We start from the raw sequence: 22,658 nt of genomic DNA on the forward strand, positions 1-22,658 counted from the left end.
CCTAGTCATCTCAATGCACATGTATCACATGAAACACAAGGTGTTACACACCTGCCAGTGTGTCACAGCTGTAGTTATGATACCTATTACACAGTAATGATGCATTTACTCTTTAGCATTTAATCTAGTGACTGTTCAATTAGGCCTGTCACATACAGTCTACCACCTGGTTAATTGCCTTTAAATAATTACAGGGCTATTTCTGTCCATGGAAGAGCTCAGTTTAGAGGGACTAAACGGAGTGCAATTGAATCAGAGGAACATCTGTGGCTACTGTGAGCATGCCTGACTGGGTTATGCTCTGGGTTTACATCTGTGTACATGCACCTACTCATTGATCTTAGCATTCACCATATAGAACTGCAGAGATGGGAACCAGGTCACAATTGAGCAAGTCCTAAGCAAGTCTCAAGTCTTAACCTTCGAGTCTCGAGTCAATTCCCAAGTAATAAGTGGCAACTCTCAAGTCCCACGTTCCAAAGCTCAGGTCAAGTCACACGTCCTTAATTTTGTTTTCCTTACATAACGCCTACTAATACAGTATATAGGCCTACATAATACATTTCACAGATCATGAAATAAATGTTTTTTGAATCATCATTAATAATAGAAAAGCCATCCAAATATACCGTTAGTGGTGATAGTACAGCTACAGTTTGACTGACATTGTGAAATCTCCAATTAGAATAAAGTGGTATTGTTTATACCCAGCCCACAACTTGGTCTGTGGTTGGCTAAGAATAAACATTTATGGAAACTCTTGCTCAGAGCACATATTTTTGAGCGAGAAGCGGTCAAAATATAGAACAATACTCTATTTTCCCCCCGTGCCTTTCCGCATCTGGAGGCACAAGGCAAAACTGAATTTAACAGTTATTTACCATATAACCCAATGCGACTCTCCGCTTTGAGCAACAGAATTGCCACGAATGTATGCTCATGGTGTAATGCAGAATTTAAAAGGAGAGGAAGGTGGTGCTGCTCGTTTGAGAGGGGAAAATCCAAGTCTCTCGAGTCTCTTGAGTGTTACAGCTCAAGTCCAAGTTAAGTCCAGAGTCATAGCTGCTCATGTCGAAGGCGAGTGTCAAGTGTTTTTTCTTTTTGCCAAGTCAAGTCTCAAGTCACGTGACTTGAATCCACATCTCTGTAGAACTGTATGTAAGCTACTGTATGTTCATTACAATCATGAACTCATTCATCCGCTTATCCATCCACCCATGTTGGCTCACAGGAATAGGACGACCCCTGTGTTGGCCATGGCGTACGACAATCCCAGAATTCCACTTCCCATGATGGCGTTGCCCAAGTTGAATACTGACATTCCGAAAGAGGTCTTCCCCTCAAACTGATTCCATGGATAAAGACAAAGAGGAGAACAAGCTTGTTAGCACAATGCTTAAAACAATCAACCTTGCTTTACAGAAGGAGAGAATGAACACGCGTTACATATTCATCTGAAACATCCACTGAGGCCATAGCACCCTATTGGTTTGGCTTACGTCTGTGAAGCCTGTGGCCTTCTTGTCCTCCATGCTAGACAGGAACTCCTGACTCTCTGCAAGGTTAGCCTCTGGATCCTCACTTCTGTGAGAATAAAGCACATTCATAAGCACATTAAACAACAAAAAATGTTATGCAACCACAACTCAAGGACACACTCTCTGAGAGAACTGTGGAATCATATAGGATAACATTCTACTGCTATAGGAGGCTGGGGCTGGATGGTACTGTTCTGTCCTTATCACAACTCGTGATTGTCATAGGTGAGACAAACAGTACACCGAAACATATCCCTTCCTTGTCAATGTTACATACCTGACATTTTGGACACTATTAGGAACAATTTCCCTAAAAAAGTAGTGTAGAGAAAGACGATCCATCATCCAATGAAAGCACAAAGAGGAAAAACAACAAACACACCTTCAGTAATGCAGCCATGATGGAGACAGTGACACAGTCTGTGTAAACTAATGCATTCAAGCACTAAAGAGGATATGGGGAGACACTGTACGTTGTATGTTAAACAGTTCATGTAATTTCCTGTGACTGAGGGGCAGGTCTGTTGTATGCTGATGGAGGTGACCTCATGATTAGTAGAGCAAAGGAATGCAGTCTCTGATGCTAGGCAGTACTAGGTACGCATGACACACATTTCCACACACATATCCGGAGTAGTTAACAAAGAGCCGTGTTGTTGTTGTGGGGTGTGTGAAGGGAGACATGTGACACTCTCAGAGGGTAGTACAGTAGGTCACGCACGCAGCCTGCCCGCAGGACAAGGCAGCCAATCGCAGAGCTCACCTCAACATTCTGACAAAACAAAGCTCAGTGAGGGAGCACATCACACTCAGCACTAATAGTTTAATACTCAGCCAATGTAATATGTTGCCTAAATACCAGAGGGTCTACTTTTTTTTAGATGAAAAGTTTCCCCTTGTCTGCTATCTTGTATCTAATCTTGTCCACCAGCCGAGTCTCTCTCTGTCGAACACTATATGCAGTAGCGAATGAGCCTGGGGATGAGGTTATCTTCTATCTGTGTATACTCTACTTTTTCAAATGAAAAGCCTGTGTATACTTTTGTATGTTTGTAGTCTGCTATCATGTACCTGAGCGTATACTTACTGCTCTGTGGTGTCTCCTGGAGGTATTTTGGCTGCCGCTGTGGTTTCCTCCCCAGGCTCATGGCCTTTCCCATTGGGAATAGAGTTCATCTCTGCTGGCACCGGTGCTGCCGCTGGTGCTGGAGCTGGTGCTGCTGCTGGTGCTGGAGCTGGTGCTGCCGCTGAAGCTGGTGCTGCCGCTGGTGCTGGAGCTGGTGGAGCAGGTTCAACGCTTTCAGCTGCTTTATCGTCACTCATCTTTGTGCTGATGGATGTGTGTGTGTGTGTGTGTGTGTGTGTGTGTGTGTGTGTGTGTGTGTGTGTGTGTGTGTGTGTGTGTGTGTGTGTCTGATGTCCTCTTTTCTTTTCCTCTTTTCCTTCAGGAGTCTAGGAAATAATAGACAAGCGGCAGTTAGCCTACAGCTGATGATTTAATTATGTTCACAATCACTGGAATATTACAGACAGTTAATTAAATGCAGATAAGCACACATATCATACACATCTTACACACCCATCTAGATCCAGAATTGGGATACAAATTGTACAACTTGAGTACAAATGAGTTGCTGGCGACTATAAGAGGCATGTTGAAAGAGGCCTGCTCTTGGCAGATATAATGAGTCTGTCTGTGTCTTCCTAGTAGGCCCCTGTTAAACGTGCCTGAGTTATAAAGTGCTTTCTAAGAACGCTAGAGGAGCAGACAACACAACACAACACAAACACTTTCTATTTTCAGTTTGTAGCACATAAGATAAAAACACCAGCCACCACCACTGAAGTCGGAAAGCTAAGTTGATAAACAACCTTTGATTCCGGGGAGAATCTCTGGCATTATTGAGTTGTCAGCTGACAGGTATTTTCCTCTCTCTTTCCTCGGAAGAGAAAAGGTCCCAGTTAGCTGTGACACTCTAAGCTTTGTGAGGGATGGTTCGGGCCCCTCTATTCGGGGCCCCTGTGTCCTAGGTCCCCTGCAGTGGTGTCTAAGCAGAGCTGCTGGTGTGCGGGACCCTGAAAGGCCCCTGAAAGACTCCTGTGACATACATCTCCTGGTTCCTGTCTACCTCGGTTTCCTCTCTGGCTGTCGCTGAAAGCCACCACCACTAATTTCGCCATTAGCTATGCAGCGTAAACAGGGGTAAAGTGCGGATGGAGTAGGGGGGTATAGAGAGTTGGGGGCGAAGGGGGGTTAGAGAAGGTGGCACACACATAGTGGGACCCACAGAAGAAGGAGATGAAAGGCAGTAGAACCAGCTACGACTAGCTTAGAACCAGTTTTGGGCGTCTTTGTTCCCAATTTTTTTGTTCTAGCTCGCCATTTTTTTATTTAATTAGGAAGAGCTTAGCGTAGTGACAGTGCTCTCTCTCAGTGCTCCAGCCCCCTTCACTGGGCCTGGTCCCCTCAGCAGCCCCCTGTTCCTGCTTCCCACCACCCCTACAACCACCACCTCCCCTCCCCTGCCCGCCTTTTAAATGTAGCTTTTCGTAAAATGATTTTAGCACATCAAAGACTGAGGGAGGTGAATAAATCTGATTCTCCATCGAGCAGCAGCCCCTCATGGCCTGTGTCACTGTGTTACTGGCCTCCACCAACCACGTTGTGATGTGAGCCTTATTGCACAGCCAGGCTCCTCTGTCTCTCTGGCTAAAGCCGGGCAACGTGGTCAGCCAGCAAAACACGGCACACAATGGCGCATGTTGTGTGGTTTCCTGGGAACGGGCCGGAGAACAGTGATGCTATTGTGCCAAGCATCATTATACTGCCGGGGCCCCCTTTGCTGCAGCTTGCCAGGCCACTCGAGGGGCTGAAAAGGTAATTCATTGTGCCCTAATTGAAAAGACGCCACCTTGAATTCCGCAGCTACCGGTGTCCCGCGCTCACGCACATGTGTGGCAGGGGAAGGGCGGTAGGCGGTGCCACACACACTAGGAGCCCATCGCCAGTGAGGAGTCTCTCTGTCACTCAAAGAGCTCACGAATCACAGACAGGCTGGAGAGCACGCTCAGAGGAGGATCTGAAGTGGAAAGGATGTGTGATTGGCTGGCTGAACCACAGGGGGATCTCTGGGATGAACTCAGAGGGTGGAGCTTCTCCACGTCAAAGCTGATTGGGCAGAATCACATCTTCACTAACCATTGGATTAATTAACTAAAGCAACATGTGACTTCCTTCAGCTAGCTGGGTGTGAAAACACAAACCCAATGTGTTTTCATTCAGCCAGAATGCCTGGCAGATCTTTAGCCACAGACACAGGGAATACGGTATGAATACAGTATGTTTGAAGACTTAATTTATTGTTCCACTAAGCCCCTGAGAGAGTGAGTCACTGAAGATGAAAGAGAATGTGTGGCGATGAAGAAGATAACATTTACAATGACAAATGTAGGACAGTCACTGTGCGGTGTAAGCAGCAAGGACACACACATCTCCATGTTAAGGACTTGGAGACATCTTACCAGGATATCACATATAGAACAAAACCAGAATACTACACCTACAGTATACATACAGTATATTACAGTATGAAACATAAGAGAAAGGAGGTTGTGTGTTGATGAGAGGAGGTCTATCTAGATCAAATCACAGTAGCGATGAGATCACATCCTGAATAACATACAGATGTTCTATCTCAATTTGATCACTCTTTTGTCACAGAGAAGTTTCCTGCGCAGTAGGAAATGCAAATTGTAGTGAATTCGAGGTTTAAAAAGGCTTATAAAGTTTGTAATTTCCGGTTTAAAATGTCAGACTTGACATTTTTTTTTATCAACTCCTACAAAAATGACCATTAATTATAATGCACATAATAATTCCCATTTTCTGTTGCTACATGATAATTTTCACGCTGAGAGAAACTGGTTAAATTAAGATAGCACATTTGTACCAGCGGAGGCTCCTCAGAAGAAAAAGGGGAGGACCATCCTCCTCAGTGAATTTCATAAAAAGAAAAATTGTTTAAAACCTAGGATGCTCATGGTTCTCACCCCCTTCCATAGACTTACACAGTAATTATGACAACTTCCAGAGGACGTCCTCCAACCTATCAGAGCTCTTACAGCATGAACTGACATGTTGTCCACCCAATCAAAGGATCAGAGAATAAATCTAGTACTTAAAGCATAAGCTACAGCTAGCTAGTGCTGCAGTGCATAAAATGTGTTATAATTGACTGAAAGACAGAGTAGTTGACTGAAAGACAGAGACAGAGATGGCCGCCTCGCTTCGCGTTCCTAGGAAACTAGGAACTAGCTTCGCGTTCCTAGGAAACTATGCAGTTTTTTGTTTTTTTACGTGTTATTTCTTACACTAGTACCCCAGGTCATCTTAGGTTTCATCACATACAGCCGAGAAGAACTACTGAATATAAGATCAGCGTCAACTCACCACCAGTACGACCAAGAATATGTTTTTCGCGATGCGGATCCTGTGTTCTGCCTTACAACCAGCGCCACGGGATGGTTCCCATGCAGCGACCCAAAAAAACGACTCAGAAAAAGAGGGAAACGAAGCGGTCTTCTGGTCAGACTCCGGAGACGGGCACATCGTGCACCACTCCCTAGCATTCTTCTTGCCAATGTCCAGTCTCTTGACAACAAGGTTGATGAAATCCGAGCAAGGGTAGCATTCCAGAGGGACATCAGAGACTGTAACGTTCTCTGTTTCACGGAAACGTGGCTCACTGGAGAGACGCAATCCGAAGCGGTGCAGCCAGCGGGTTTCTCCACGCATCGCGCGGACAGAAACGAACATCTTTCTGGTAAGAAGAGGGGCGGGGGCGTATGCCTTATGGCCAACGTGACATGGTGTGATGAAAGAAACATACAGGAACTCAAATCCTTCTGTTCACCTGATTTAGAATTCCTCACAATCAAATGTAGACCGCATTATCTACCAAGAGAATTCTCTTCGATTATAATCACAGCCGTATATATCCCCCCCCCAAGCAGACACATCGATGGCTCTGAACGAACTTTATTTAACTCTCTGCAAACTGGAAACGATTTATCCGGAGGCTGCATTCATTGTAGCTTGGGATTTTAACAAGGCTAATCTGAAAACAAGACTCCCTAAATTTTATCAGCATATCGATTGCGTAACCAGGGGTGGAAAGACCCTGGATCATTGTTACTCTAACTTCCGCGACGCATATAAGGCCCTGCCCCGCCCCCCTTTCGGAAAAGCTGACCACGACTCCATTTTGTTGATCCCTGCCTACAGACAGAAACAAAAACAAGAAGCTCCCACGCTGAGGTCTGTCCAACGCTGGTCCGACCAAGCTGACTCCACACTCCAAGACTGCTTCCATCACGTGGACTGGGAGATGTTTCGTATTGCGTCAGCCAACAACATTGACGAATACGCTGATTCGGTGTGCGAGTTCATTAGAACGTGCGTTGAAGATGTCGTTCCCATAGCAACGATTAAAACATTCCCCAACCAGAAACCGTGGATTGATGGCAGCATTCGTGTGGAACTGAAGGCGCGAACCACTGCTTTTAATCAGGGCAAGGTGTCTGGTAACATGACTGAATACAAACAGCGCAGCTATTCCCTCCGCAAGGCTATCAAACAAGCTAAGCGCCAGTACAGAGACAAAGTAGAATCTCAATTCAACGGCTCAGACACAAGAGGCATGTGGCAGGGTCTACAGTCAATCACGGACTACAGGAAGAAACCCAGCCCAGTCACGGACCAGGATGTCTTGCTCCCAGGCAGACTAAACTAAACTTTTTTGCCCGCTTTGAGGACAATACAGTGCCACTGACACGGCCTGCAACGAAAACATGCGGTCTCTCCTTCACTGCAGCCGAAGTGAGTAAGACATTTAAACGTGTTAACCCTCGCAAGGCTGCAGGCCCAGACGGCATCCCCAGCCGCGCCCTCAGAGCATGCGCAGACCAGCTGGCCGGTGTGTTTACGGACATATTCAACCAATCCCTATACCAGTCTGCTGTTCCCACATGCTTCAAGAGGGCCACCATTGTTCCTGTTCCCAAGAAAGCTAAGGTAACTGAGCTAAACGACTACCGCCCCGTAGCACTCACATCCGTCATCATGAAGTGCTTTGAGAGACTAGTCAAGGACCATATCACCTCCACCCTACCTGACACCCTTGACCCACTCCAATTTGCTTACCGCCCAAATAGGTCCACAGACGATGCAATCTCAACCACACTGCACACTGCCCTAACCCATCTGGACAAGAGGAATACCTATGTGAGAATGCTGTTCATCGACTACAGCTCGGCATTCAACACCATAGTACCCTCCAAGCTCGTCATCAAGCTCGAGACCCTGGGTCTCGACCCCGCCCTGTGCAACTGGGTACTGGACTTCCTGACGGGCCGCCCCCAGGTGGTGAGGGTAGGCAACAACATCTCCTCCCCGCTGATCCTCAACACTGGGGCCCCACAAGGGTGCGTTCTGAGCCCTCTCCTGTACTCCCTGTTCACCCACGACTGCGTGGCCACGCACGCCTCCAACTCAATCATCAAGTTTGCGGACGACACAACAGTGGTAGGCTTGATTACCAACAACGACGAGATGGCCTACAGGGAGGAGGTGAGGACCCTCGGAGTGTGGTGTCAGGAAAATAACCTCACACTCAACGTCAACAAAACTAAGGAGATGATTGTGGACTTCAGGAAACAGCAGAGGGAACACCCCCCCATCCACATCGATGGAACAGTAGTGGAGAGGGTAGCAAGTTTTAAGTTCCTCGGCATACACATCACAGACAAACTGAATTGGTCCACTCACACAGACAGCATCGTGAGGAAGGCGCAGCAGCGCCTCTTCAACCTCAGGAGGCTGAAGAAATTCGGCTTGTCACCAAAAGCACTCACAAACTTCTACAGATGCACAATCGAGAGCATCCTGGCGGGCTGTATCACCGCCTGGTATGGCAACTGCACCGCCCTCAACCGTAAGGCTCTCCAGAGGGTAGTGAGGTCTGCACAACGCATCACCGGGGGCAAACTACCTGCCCTCCAGGACACCTACACCACCCGATGCTACAGGAAGGCCATAAAGATCATCAAGGACATCAACCACCCGAGCCACTGCCTGTTCACCCCGCTGTCATCCAGAAGGCGAGGTCAGTACAGGTGCATCAAAGCTGGGACCGAGAGACTGAAAAACAGCTTCTATCTCAAGGCCATCAGACTGTTAAACAGCCACCACTAACATTGAGTGGCTACTGCCAACACACTGTCAATGCCACTGACTCTACTCCAGCCACTTTAATCATGGGAATTGATGGGAAATGATGTAAATATATCACTAGCCACTTTAAACAATGCTACCTTATATAATGTTACTTACCCTACATTATTCATCTCATATGCATACGTAGATACTGTACTCTATATCATCGACTGCATCCTTATGTAATACATGTATCACTAGCCACTTTAACTATGCCACTTGGTTTACATACTCATCTCATATGTATATACTGTACTCGATATCATCTACTGTATCTTGCCTATGCTGCTCTGTACCATCACTCATTCATATATCCTTATGTACATATTCTTTATCCCCTTACACTGTGTATAAGACAGTAGTTTTTTTTGGAATTGTTAGTTAGATCACTTGTTCGTTATTACTGCATTGTCGGAACTAGAAGCACAAGCATTTCGCTACACTCGCATTAACATCTGCTAACCATGTGTATGTGACAAATAAATTTGATTTGATTTGATTTGATTTGATTTAGTTGAACAGTTTTGAACAAATTAATTTCTTTAAAAATGAAGGAGAAGCAAAAGAGAGAGAGAGCTATATTTTTTGGAATTTGTTTAAACTTTCACTTACTTAGCTAGCGAATGCAACTCGCGAGTTTAGCCTAATCAAACACCCGGCTCAAACAGAGAGTGATGCTATGTTAGCTAGCTGGCTATAGCTATTCAACACTGGAATTCTTCCAAGTCATGGTAAGCTTTTGGTTTTATTCATGTATTGCCACCGGGGCCAGCCAGCGTAACTGCTAAACTGCTTGCTGTCCACTGTACTGCATGATTGCAGCGGGTTTAGTAATGCATTAGTTCTGGTAGCTATTATGACTATTGCGTTAGCTAATATGGTGACAACGATGTAGGATGTGTGTAGCGGTTAGTGGTTATGATAACAAAGCCTCCTTCACTCATGCTGCCAAACTTACCCTCGTAAAACTGACCATCCTACCAATCCTCGACTTCAGCGATGTCATTTACAAAATAGCCTCCAATACCCTACTCAATAAATTGGATGCAGTCTATCACAGTGCCATCCAATTTGTCACCAAAGCCATACATACTACCCACCACTGTGACCTGTATGCTCTCGTTGGCTGGCCCTCGCTTCAAACTCGTCGCCAAACCCACTGGCTCCAGGTCATCTACAAGACCCTGCTAGGTAAAGTCCCCCTTATCTCAGCTCGCTGGTCACCATAGCAGCACCCACCTGTAGCACGCGCTCCAGCAAGTATACCTCTCTGGTCACCCCCAAAGCCAATTCTTCCTTTGGCCGCCTCTCCTTCCAGTTCTCTGCTGCCAATGACTGGAACGAACACAAAACCTCTGAAACTGGAAACACCTATCTCCCTCACTAGCTTTAAGCACCAGCTGTCAGAGCAGCTCAACGATTACTGCACCTGTACATAGCCCATCTATAATTTAGCCCAAACAACTACCTCTTCCCCTACTGTATTTATTTATTTATTTTGCTCCTTTGCACTCCATTATTTCTATTTCTACTTTGCACATTATTCCACTGCAAATCTACCATTCCAGTGTTTTACTTGCTATATTGTATTTACTTCGCCACCAGGGCCTGTTTTTTGCATTTACCTCCCTTATCTCACCTCACTTGCTCACATTGTATATAGACTTATTTTTCAACTGTATTATTGACTGTATGTTTGTTTTTCTCCATGTGTAACTCTGTGTTGTTGTTTTTGTCACACTGCTTTGCTTTATCTTGGCTAGGTTGCAGTTGTAAATGAGAACTTGTTCTCAACTGGCCTACCTGGGTAAATAAAGGTGAAATAAATACAAATTAATACATGATATGAAGGTCTGGTTTGGAAAGGTTTTGTCACCTGATCACAGACAGCTGTTGTATTGCTCACTGAAGTCCACAAGAAAAGGGAAAATGTGAGAGGAGGAGAGAGTGTGATCATGTTCTTTGTATGTGGCTGCTAGTTCTGTGTTTGCGTTTGATCAGGGTGTATTCATTCAGCCGATTCTGTTGAAAAAGTTTTCTTAAACGGAAGCAAACGGAACGAAATGGAGATAAACATACCTGCATTTGTACAACAGAAAATATAGTTTGCAACTGTTGGACTAATTATTACAATCTAGATCAGCTAGATGCAGGCAAGAAAGAGTGTGCAAGGCGGTATACGGTCTGTCAACAAAAAGATCTTGACCTGTGCACCTACGTTGTAAACTTTCATTCGTAGGCTACGTTGTAGCAACCTCATGACGGATATAGGGAAATTAGAGTATCATGTAGTAGCCCAAACGTATTAATGTTTGAGCTGGGTGAATGGAATATGAATGACAGTCATCCAATATGCTGTAATAGAAATAAGACCATGCTCATTAAACCAAAAAATGGTCCTCCCTCATCTTAATCGGGACACCAATCGCCAACGATTTGTACAGCATGATGCCACCATCATCACATACCCTTCATACACAATTAGCAAAGCCTGCCTGCCTGCCCAGCCATCATCACTTAAATCTCAAACACCTCACATTCCCAGATTAGCTACCTAAAAGTGTGTGTGTGTGTGTGTGTGTGTGTGTGTGTGTGTGTGTGTGTGTGTAATTTGACAGGAAGTAGTTTGTTGGGAGAACGTCATGCAGGCTTACTCACCACCTCTAGGGAGGTGCACATGTGGCGTCAGGTAATTACATCGAGAGAGTTTAATTATTTTCAACATGCTGTTATTTTTAAAGGTCTCTCTATAAACAACTATTAATAGATGGGGTTTATTTGCTACTGCTCTGCATGCAGCATTAAGATACACATGGAAAGGCTGACACAGAATGACTATTGGCAATGATCCCTATATTGCTCCCTAAGACAGTGGATGTTGTGGATGCAGTGATTTTATAAACCGCTGTTGAGTTCTGTTCTTGCAGGGTTTCATGGGTGTTGTTGTTGGGTCTCTGCTTGTGTAGACAGAAGACCATGTCCCCAGAGGAAAGGAGCTTGTTCGGTAAGGGTGGGGGTGGGGGGTGGAGGGATGGAAATAGGGGCATAATTACGCAAGAGCAAATGTCACATTGTTAGGCTTTGTGTGGGAGAAAATCAATGTCCTCCTTCCCTGTCTAATCTGTCAGAGGCTTGCTTGTTTATCCAAGCCTTGAAGAGCCCTGATCCCAAAAAACGCTCCTCAATTTCTCACCCTCAGTCTGTGCTGCTGGGGCTAAGCTACTCTGACGTAGGCAACATGGCTAAGAGACGTCATCCCGGAGGAAGATGTATGAGGACCAGAAGATAAGTGTTTACCGCGAACCCAGAAACACACCAAAGCAGGACCCTGACCCGCACACCACATCTACCAACACTGATTACTTATATTGCCCGTGGGTGTGCTTGTGGGTGTGAGTGTCTGTAGGTGGGTGTGTGTGTGAGTAGTCTGCTCAAGGACTTATCGGGCACCCCTCCTCCAACACTGTCAAGGCTCTGTGCTTCATTAGTCCACTGTAATTTCATTTGAGCTTAATCTGTTGAAGAGGCTTTGGACTATCATTAAATAATAAGGGATTTTTTTTTGCAGTTTTGGTACTCTCCTCAGGCAGGGAAAACGTGCCTCTGCTCCATATCCAATAAGCAAAGCCCTTTGACTTTCCCAAACCCCTGTGGCTACAGAGGTTTGATTCCATATACATGTTTTCCTTACAACCCACCAATCTGTATTGTATTTTGATTAACCACTAGAATAGATACTGGGGAAATTATCTGTGGTAGACCTTACCTCAGAAAGATGAGGGTTTAAGCATTACAGTCAAATAGAAATGCAATTCAGCTACCATGAGAAAATCTCATGATGTGCCACTGAGGTATTTAATTTTTTCTGTCTTGCTGGCTGTCTAATTGAAATCCCCAGGGCTCTGAGTGACAACTGTCTGACTAGAAAACATCTCATCTCTCTCTAGTGGGCTGAATGTTCAGTGAGGAGAGATTTCCAACAGATTAAGAGATTACACATTTCCACATCATTTCTCTGATGAGCTGAAAATAGACGTGTGTCTCCCTGTGTTTAAGAGCACACAGTGGAGAAGAGAGTCTGGGGGCTTCTGACAGCCTGTCTCTGTCTTTCCCTAGGATGACTGGATTATACTAGAGCCACTCTCACTCAGGTGGGAAATCGGGATTTAACCTCCCATGTGTGTCACACACACACAAACTCACTATGCTGCTAAAAATAGCCTCATGTCACAAACAGAGGCATGTTGGCACCAGCACGTGTGAATATGGATGGACGGATGGATGGATGGATGGATGCAGTGGACACCTGAAATAAACCTGCCTGGTAAAGTTGTGAAACGCTAGTCTTAGTAAACATTATGGATGGGCTGAACTGTCATCTATCTATTCTGCTTCTACACACACAGCAATCAGACAAGGGTGTGCTTCACATTTATCCACATTGCTATTTTCATTTCATTCCACAAATACTTCAGTTTGAGGGGGATGCACTGGCACCAGCTATAACTATCAGCTTCCATTCAGCATACTACTTGGCGTTCTTTCAGCAGCATAACATTGACTGGACTGCTAAATGAAGTGCTTAAACAACTGAATCAATCAACACATGGGACCCTTCAGCTCTACTTTATATCTACGTGCCGTTGATTTCTCTTTGTTTCAAGTAGTTCCAGTCAGTCACAGACCAATTAATTGAATGGCAAGTGAGGTTGCTGAGACACTATCAGAGAGAGCCTCAAAGTCAGACACATCTGTTCTAATGCCCAGGTGGAACTCTTTTTCATCGCCCATTCCCCAAGAACTCACTGCCCTCCCCTGCTCTAATTCACTCTATCCCTTCTTCCTCACACTCCTACCCTCTTCTCTCTCTTGCTCCCAAGATAGGTAGCCTAGCAGTTAGCGTGTTGGGCCAGTAACTGAAAGGTTGGTCGTTCTAATGCCTGAGCTGGCAAGGTGTCAATGTGCCCTTGAACAAGGCACTTCCCAGCAAACAATTCTAGGGAAAGAGAACCTTTGCCATTTGAGGGTCCAGTTTTCTGTTAGTTACAGGAACATTCTATGTATGTTAGCAAAAACTTCCTGAGAACTTATTTAGCATGTTTTGGCATTATAGTTAGGAGAACATTCCCTTAATGTCAAACAGAACTTACCCAGAACATGGTTACCATGTTCTCAGAATATAAGATATTAATGTTCTAGACACATTTTATGGCAACATTGCAAGAACATTCATGTGTCCCGTTTTCTGATGGTTAGGAGAATATTCCATCAACGTCACACCCAACATACACAAAACAAGGTTACCTGTGCCCAATAACGTTTAAAACATAAGACATTCTGTCATGGTCCCTTTGAGATTGTTGTCTACTTCCCATCTTGTTCCTTGGACGTTACTAAAGATGTTGTTAGGGCGTCGCCTGATGGTCCAAAAAAACTTGCTTCATCACACATTGTTACTGTTGCCAAGCCAATGAAGTACTTTCCCTGTTGGTACGGTTAGAAACACTCACACAAACAAAGCTTTCAATTTACACACATGATTACATGATTAATTTATTCAGTCATTATTACTCAACATGTCCTCACCTGGGATTTGAACTCACAAACTCTTGGTTCATGGCATTCCAATCTTCCCATTACACCAGTCTGTGTCAATGACTGATTTCACCTGCATTGCTACACTTTGCACTTCAAAGTACATCTCGGCTCTGTTAAAATCACACTCACTCTATCATAGTGATTAGGGAGTACCATTAAAACTAAGTAATATGCCCCCACGTTTTTGCAAAGTTCCCATGAAACATGTCTAGAACATTAATATCTTATATTCTAAGAACATGTGTCACAACTTCCACCGAAGTCGTTTCCTCTCCTTGTTCGGGCGGCGTTCGGCGGTCGGCATCACCGGTCTTCTAGGCATTGTCGATCCACTTTTCATTTTCCATTTGTCTTGTCTTGTTTTCCTACAAACCTGGTTTCCATTTCCCTCATTATTTGTTGTGTATTTAACCCTCTGTGTGGGGAGAAAGAGACGCTGGACCATTTAGAGGATTTCACCAGTCTTTGATCACCCGCCCGAGGGTAGAGCGGCGGGTGAACGTCTCTACCACCTGAGGCAGGGGACAAGTAGCGTCCAGGAGTTCGCCATGGACTTTTTGCGCGAGGACGTCGGGAGTTGGCATGCAGGGACACCACCCTCACCTTCGACAAGCTGGTGGACCTGTCTATTCGGTTGGATAACCTGCTGGCTACCCGATGATGTCCAGATCGGGGTCTGTCGGTTCCAATCCCCAGCACCACCGCTCCGATGTCCATGGAGCTGGGAGGTGCTGTGAGCAGGGAGACCGGCGGAGGTTCTGTCTCGTGCATCATCTGTGGCCGCAGAGGTCACACTGCTGGTCGGTCCCGGGTTGGTTCCTTTGGGGATCGAGGCAGTAGGCAGGACACTCTGGTGTCACCCCAGATGAGCCGGCACCATTCTCACCCAGAGCCCTCTGTTTGACACATGTTTGTGTGTGTCACCTTTCCTGAATTTTCCCCGCATTCCCAGCATAAGGCGCTCGTCGATTCAGGCACGGCTGGGAATTTTATAGACAAATCGGTCGCCCATAGCTTAGGGATCCCCATTGTTCCCGTGGCTGTGCCCTTCCCGTTCACGCCTTAGAGAGTCGACCATTAGGGTCAGGGTTGATTAGGGAGGCCACCGCTCCTCTGGGCATGGTGAAGCAGGGGGATGACAAGGAGAGAATCAGTCTCTTTCTTATTGACTCTCCTGCATTTCCCGTGGTGCTAGGCCTACCCTGGTGCTAGGCCTACCCTGGTGCTAGGCCTACCCTGGTGCTAGGCCTACCCTGGTTAGCCTGTCACGACCCCACTGTCTCGTGGCAACAGAGGGCTCTCACGGGGTGGTCACGAGAGTGCTCGGGTAGATGTTTAGCGATTTCCGTTGGTGCTACTATGGTGGAGAGTCCAGACCAGGTTTCCACCGTGCACATCCCCCCTGAATATTACCACCCCATCGCCACACTTCCCAGAAGTCACATGTATCCCATCACAGGCGGAGACAGCGGCTATGGAAACATATGCCTCCGAATCCCTGCGTCAGGGGTTGCATTCGGTCCTCCACTTCACCCGCCTCCTCTAGTTTATTTTTTGTGAAGAAGGAGGGAGGTCTGCGCACGTGTATTGACTATCGAGGTCTCAACCAGATCACTGTGAGGTACAGTACCCGCTACCGCTCATAGCCACAGCGATTCAGTCAATGCATGGGGCGCACTTCTTCACCAAACTAGATCTCAGGAGCGCTTACAACCTGGTGCGTATCCGGGAGGGAGACGAGTGGAAGACAGCTTTCAGTACTACCTCAGGGCATTGTGAGTACCTCGTTATGCCGTACGGGTTGATGAATGCTCCATCAGTCTTCCAAGCCTTTGTAGACAAGATTTTCTGGGATCTGCACGGGCAGGGTGTGGTGGTGTATATTGATGACATTCTGATTTACTCCGCTACACGCACTGAGCATGTATCCCTGGTGCGCAGGGTGCTTGTTTACGCACGTCTTCCAGCACTACGGGGTGCCTGAGGATATAGTGTCTGATCGGGGTCCCCAGTTTACTTCGAGGGTCTGGAGGGCGTTCATGGAACGTCTGGGGGTCTCACCCAGAGAGTAATGGGCAGGTGGAGAGTTAACCAGGATGTGGGTAGGTTTCAGAGGACTTATTGCCAGAACTGGCCAGGGGAGTGGGCGGTGTTCGTGCCATGGGCAGAGATGGCCCAGAACTCGCTCCGCCACTCCTCCACTAACCTCTCCCCCATCCAGTGTGTACTGGGGTATCAGCCAGTTCTGGCTCCTTGGGATCAGAGTCAGACCAAGGCTCCTGCGGTGGACGACTGGTCTCGACGCCGCTCATGTTCACCTTCAGCGTGCCGTGCTGTGCCAGAAAGCCAGCGCAGACTGTCACCGCAGTGACGGGGGACCGGGTCTGGCTCGCGACCTGAAACCTGCTCCTCCGCCTGCCCTGCCGGACACCGGGTCCGCGGTTTGTGGGGTCATTTAAAGTCCTGAGGAGACTGAGCGAGGTAAGTTACAGGTTACAGCTTCCCCGAGATTAACGTATTAACCCCTCGTTCCATGTGTCTCTCCTCAGGCCAGTGGTGGCTGGCCCGCTCCAGGAGTCTGAAGTGCGGGGGGTTCCTCCGCCGCCCCGTCTGGACATCGAGGGGGCCCCGGCGTACTCCGTTCGATCCATACTGGATTCGAGATGTCGGGCGAGGGGCCTTCATTACCTCGTGGACTGGGAGGGGTATGGTCTGGAGAAGAAATGCTGGGTTCTGGTGGAGGACGTGTTAGACCCTGCAATGCTGCGGAAGTTCCACCGTCTCCATCCGGATCGCCCTGCACCTTGCCCTCCGGGTCTTCCCCGAGGCTGGAGCCGCACATCAAGGGCGGGTACTGTGTGGAATTGTTTGTTGTAAGTGCTTGTGCACATGTTACTGGTGCGCGTCGGATTTTGTACCCATATTCTGTTGTATTTTTATGCCATTGGTTTTTGGATTAAACTGCTCCAGCTACTACCTAGTTCTGCTCTCCTGCGTTTGACTTCCCTGACGCCAGTTACGCACCCCTTTACAACATGGCAACTATGTTCTGTGTATGTTTGGTGTGATGTTGATGGAATATTCTCCTAACCCTCTTGAATATTTTTGCAACATTCCAATAAAATGTGTCAACAACATTGATATTGATATTATGTTCTGGGTAAGTTCTGTTTGACATTAAGGGAATGGTCTCTTGGAAACAGTCTTTACACATTACTAGAACATTCCTATGAAAATGTTAGTTAATGACCTAATGAGACTCTTAAGGGAACATTCTCTAAAGTTGTGGGAACGTTTGTTGTTAACTGGGTTAAACCTAATTGATCCAGTGTTGACCCCACTCTCCGAGGCTGTCTCAGGGGGAGTTGGGATATACAAAAGACACATTTTCAATTCTCAATTGTGTAGTAATACACACGTGAAATAAGGCTCACATATATAAGCACCTACCAAATTATTACTGTTAATATGACACTCACCTTTACAATCTCTCTACTTGATTTTCGCTCCCAATCTCCTCTCCCCACTCAATACTTAATCCCATCCCTGCTCACTGGCTCTCGGAGGGATTCCAGGCCCATTGAGTCCCATCATGATTAGCTGGCTGGGTGAATGGGAGATTAACTAAGAACTCAGAGATTTGTGTCAACCTCTGAGATACTCCTCCTCCTATCTCTCTCTCTCTCTAACTCTCTCTCTCTCTCTCTCTCTCTATCTCTCCCTCAACATACACCACAGCATATATCAATAACTGTGTGTGTACTCTCTGATTGTTGAAATTATCTTTCTGATCAAGTATATAGTAAATATTAGGTTTCTTACATAGATTTATACCCAACATGCATACAGATGTAAGATCTTAATTTGAGCCAGTTTGCTACAGCAGGAAAATAATCCTACAGCAACCGATAATATGAATTATTATGTTGATTATAGCTAATAGAAATGTTTCTAGGCGTTGATAGATTTTTTGTTACAAACTTTTGAAGCCTTTTTGAACCTTCAATACATTACAACTTGTGCTTACTTACAAGCCCTTAACCAACAATGCAGTTTTAAATAAATACCCCCCCCCCAAAAAAGTGTTGACATTTTGCTTGGAATCCGTCCACAAGGCGCTACAGAGGGTAGTGTGTATGGCCCAGTACATCACTGAGACCGAAGCTCCCTGCCATCCAGGACCTTTATACCAGGCGGTGTCAGAGGAAGTCCCTAAAAATTGTCAAAGCCTAAAAATTGTCCAGCCACCCAAATCATAGACATGTGGTCCCAGACAAAAAAGGCATCCTCTCCTAGCTCCCAGCCCTATCTTCTCTTCTCTCCCTCTCTCTTCTCTTCATCATGTGGACGAGGAGAGAGATCATCACTGGGGAAACCATCCAGCTGGAAATACAACTCCCAGCGATGGGCCTCCACCATGGTTCAGCGCCGAGGACCCGACTACATCACATGCCATCGTACCAAATGGGGCTAGAGCTAGGCTAACCCCACTGTTATAGGACTTGTGAGCACATGTTGCCAATGGTTTTAGGTTAAATTATTTCAAAAGCATTTATAGTTCCACAAAACAGCTGAGATAACTACCAGGACTTCACAAAATGAGAGATGTGTGCCATACCTCTAACTTAAAACCCAAAACAAAGCTCTGGCTCGGCTCAGACCTTTCTATTTGGAAAAAGAAATAGAGGGATCTGGCTCTGCTGAGGGTAACAAATTCAAAACGTTTAAAGTCACATCCTGATTCCTGACATTCCAGGAAGTGAATCCTGTCCAATGTGAGGGCTGTGTTCCCAAGCAGCTGTTCTAAATAGATTAGTACCTCTCCTCACCCCTGCTGCTGATGTCACAGTGAAGCCATTGAGATAGTAGAGGGGTAAGGGCATGTCTCGGAGTCTGGCCTACTTCTAGTTATAGCCCTGCCCAATGACACCCTGATCAATGCTGAGTTATGGAGCGTGACTCTGGGTGTCCTCCATCAATGCTCTCCCTTAAGCACTTCCTCTGAGATATCTTCCACGAGCCCGCAAACACTGAGCTCATGGATGTTAAATTGTGACTTAACTTGTGACAGACACATGAGACAGACACATGAGCTTTACCGATGCAGTGGTGTAGAAGTCCAACAGAAGAATATGAAATAATTTTATGAAATAGAAATTATGGAATTGTGTGGTGGACCTAGAGGCATTCTCACTTTTCATCACTTTCTCTCCAGCCAATCTAAAAGTGTGTGAGTGCTGGGATTTCTAAGACTTGAAATCATGAGTTTTAAGCCCTGTTTTGAAACTGTTCAAAGATGGCCAAAGATCTTTGAGTCTATGCTCTTACAAATCCACATGGATGTCATGAACATTTCCAGAAAAAAAGATCACTTCACCTGCTTCAAACTGGTCAGCCAAAAAGTATTTTCTAACTACCTTCCTAACTCCATAGCCTTGGTAGTTTAGACAATTTAAGAGACTACAGGTCATTTTTCCCTCCCAGTCTACGGTTTTACAAAGTACTTCAATGTATAAACAGTACTTCAAAAAGAGTTTGGCTTTCATGCCTTAGGATTTCTCCAATTCATCTGGACTACTGTGGCTGATCATACATACTAGGTTATTGCCCTGAGCTGTTCCTTATCATTCTGATATACTTTGAAATTGTGTTGAACAGGAGCACATAGTAAGCAGTGGCTGGATTCAGCTATGTGGGGAAACAAAAGTGAATAATGTTACAAGACATGTAATAACCACATCAATCGTAAAGCTGTCCAATGTCATTTCAAACACACATTTCTGACTTAGCTACAAGTAACCATCATATTAAGGTGAAAGTGTTGAGTGCAAAAAAACAAGTTGTTGAAGTTGATGTCCCATAATTTCATTATTTCAGAGTGACAGCAAATCACAGCATCAAAAAGTCTCTGGGGCTCAAATCTCTGCAGGGGAGCTTAGTCTTCCCTCACTGCATTGTGAGTTCAAAAATGTAAAATCTAATTCACTTCACGTTGACTTGTCATTCCAGCCGAGGTAAAGCAATACCTGTAGGCAGGAGGGGTATATATTACAAATGGATAATATTCTTTGATCCAATAATGTAGGAATAAAGTGAACCCCTCTACCTACTTACCAGGCCATTGACTCTCACACACCATAGAGAAGATTATACAAGGAGCTTTCAAGAGGCTAATGTAGTACCCTTCGAGGCTCCTTTTACCCCTGAAATGTGCCTTAGGTCTGTGTTTTTGTTCCAATTCACCCCTTAAAGCGAGCTAGCCTCCCACCCTCCTGTATTGAACTGTCAAGATTACCATTATAGAAGTGGAAAAGAAAATGTGACTGAAATCAGATTTGTTTTTTATAAGGAAAATAAAATAGTGCCAGTTGGCTATGCTATGGGAATGCATTGGAACTTTGGAAGTTATGCAAATCGATATGCACAATACAGTCCCTCAGTACTTTGAGACTGCTCCTAATATTGTAAATTAATGTCAAATGTTTAACTATATACGTTTGAACGTATTACTAAATGATCGGATTACATGATTACATGAACAGCACAAATCAAATGGACTTAAAGGGCATGTTACAAAGGCTCAAGACAGAAACCAGGATTTAACTCTACTCTGGCCAAACACCTCCTTTGCCACTCATCTCACCTGACTCCACTCTGCTCATTAACACCCTTGACCATTTAAGCAGCAGTTCCTCCCTCCAGTCGTTCTTATTCCTGTTGATGAATGCATGGGGCAGCCAACTTGTTTTCCTTTTTATGTTGTGTGTGTGTGCGCGCTCGTGACTGACAAGTGAGTACCTTTCATTATTAAAGAATATGTACAACTGTTAACATTCAAATCATTTTTAGTTGATGTTAAAGTTTATATTCCGCTGCCAAATTACTTAGTACAATTTTCTGTCAGACCAGCATGTGGGATGCATTTATTATTTATCCCTTTTGCACGTGTCAGTCATGCGTGTATGTTAACATGTTTGTATTTCCCTCCTAAACCACATCTGACCACCTTTCCCCATGTGCTCCTGTGTTTGTGTGCAATAAAACCCTACTATTTGGATTCCTGCTTCATCTCCTTTCATCTGCATTCTTCTCGCTGCGCCAATGTAGCACTTCGAACTCTGAACTAGTCAAACCCTCCTTAATTACAGTCCTCCTTTTCTACAGGGCAATTATGCCACTTTTCAACCTCGACTTATCTCCAGCCCCATACCAGTGTTAATGTGAAAACAGTTTCTGTTATCTCATTAAACATAAGGTTACTAAATAAATTCTTCTGACATCACAGGGTAGGATTAAAAGTAAGAAACAGATTTTTCAAAACTTGCATCAAGTTTCTAGCCATAGGGAGGGTATTTTCTTGCTGGCCATGTCACTGCGAATCTTTTTGAAAATCACTGTCAACTTTTGATGTTTTCACATACAGTACCAGTCAAATGTTTGGACACTTACTCATTCCAGGGTTTTTCAATTTTTTTAAACAATTTTTCTACATTGTAGAATATTTGTGAATACATCAAAACTATGAAATGACACATGGAATCATGTAGTAACCAAAGAAAGTGTTAAACAAATCAAAATATATTTGAGATTCTTCAAAGTAGTCACCCTTAACCTTAATGAAAGCTTTGTACACTTGGCATTCTCTTAACCAGCTTCACCTGGAATGCAGTCTTGAAGGAGTTCCCACATATGCTGAGCACTCGGCAGCTTTTCCTTCACACTGCCGTCCAACTCATCCCAAACCATCTCAATTGGGTTGAGGTCGGGTGATTGTGGAGGCCAGGTCATCTGATGCAGCACTCCGTCACTCTCCTTGTTCAAATAGCCCTTAGTGTTGGGTCATTGTCCTGTTTGAAAAACATGATCGTCCCACTAAGCACAAACCAGATTGGATGGCGTATTGCTGCAGAATGCTGTGGTAGCCATGCTGGTTAAGTGTTCCTTGAATTCTAAATAAATCAGTGACACCAGCAAAGCACCATCACACCACCACCATACTTCACGGTGGGAACCACACATGCAGAGATCACCCCCGTTCACCTACTCTGCGTCTCACAAAGACACGGTGGTTGGAACCAAATATCTCATTTGGACTCATCAGACCAAAGGACAGATTTCCACCGGGCTAATGTCCATTGCTCGTTTTTCTTGGACCAACCAAGTCTCTTCTTATTGATATCCTTTAGTAGTAGTTTGTTTTCAGCAATTGAACCATGAAGGCCTGAGTTACGCTGTCTTCTCTGAACAGT

The 22,658-nt window shown here is 45.3% G+C and overlaps 1 protein-coding gene across 2 annotated transcripts in view; it reads right to left on the reverse strand.

Moving 5' to 3' along the window:
* Positions 1-22,658, reverse strand: part of LOC109895501 (sodium-coupled neutral amino acid transporter 3) — an 83,133-nt gene that overhangs the window by 57,123 nt on the left and 3,352 nt on the right. Inside the window, exons 2-5 of one of the 2 annotated variants that reach the window (XM_020489218.2) lie at positions 2,626-2,990; positions 1,816-1,848; positions 1,500-1,584; positions 1,230-1,345 (exon numbers count right to left, since the gene is read on the reverse strand). In XM_020489218.2, the coding sequence (XP_020344807.1) occupies positions 1,230-1,345; positions 1,500-1,584; positions 1,816-1,848; positions 2,626-2,861 (470 nt within the window). In that variant the 5' untranslated portion in view covers positions 2,862-2,990. The remainder of the gene's footprint in view (positions 1-1,229; positions 1,346-1,499; positions 1,585-1,815; positions 1,849-2,625; positions 2,991-22,658) is intronic. The other variant, XM_020489235.2, reaches the window with a different exon arrangement.

Source organism: Oncorhynchus kisutch, linkage group LG1 (genome assembly GCF_002021735.2).
Source record: "Oncorhynchus kisutch isolate 150728-3 linkage group LG1, Okis_V2, whole genome shotgun sequence".
Lineage (NCBI taxonomy): Eukaryota > Metazoa > Chordata > Actinopteri > Salmoniformes > Salmonidae > Oncorhynchus > Oncorhynchus kisutch.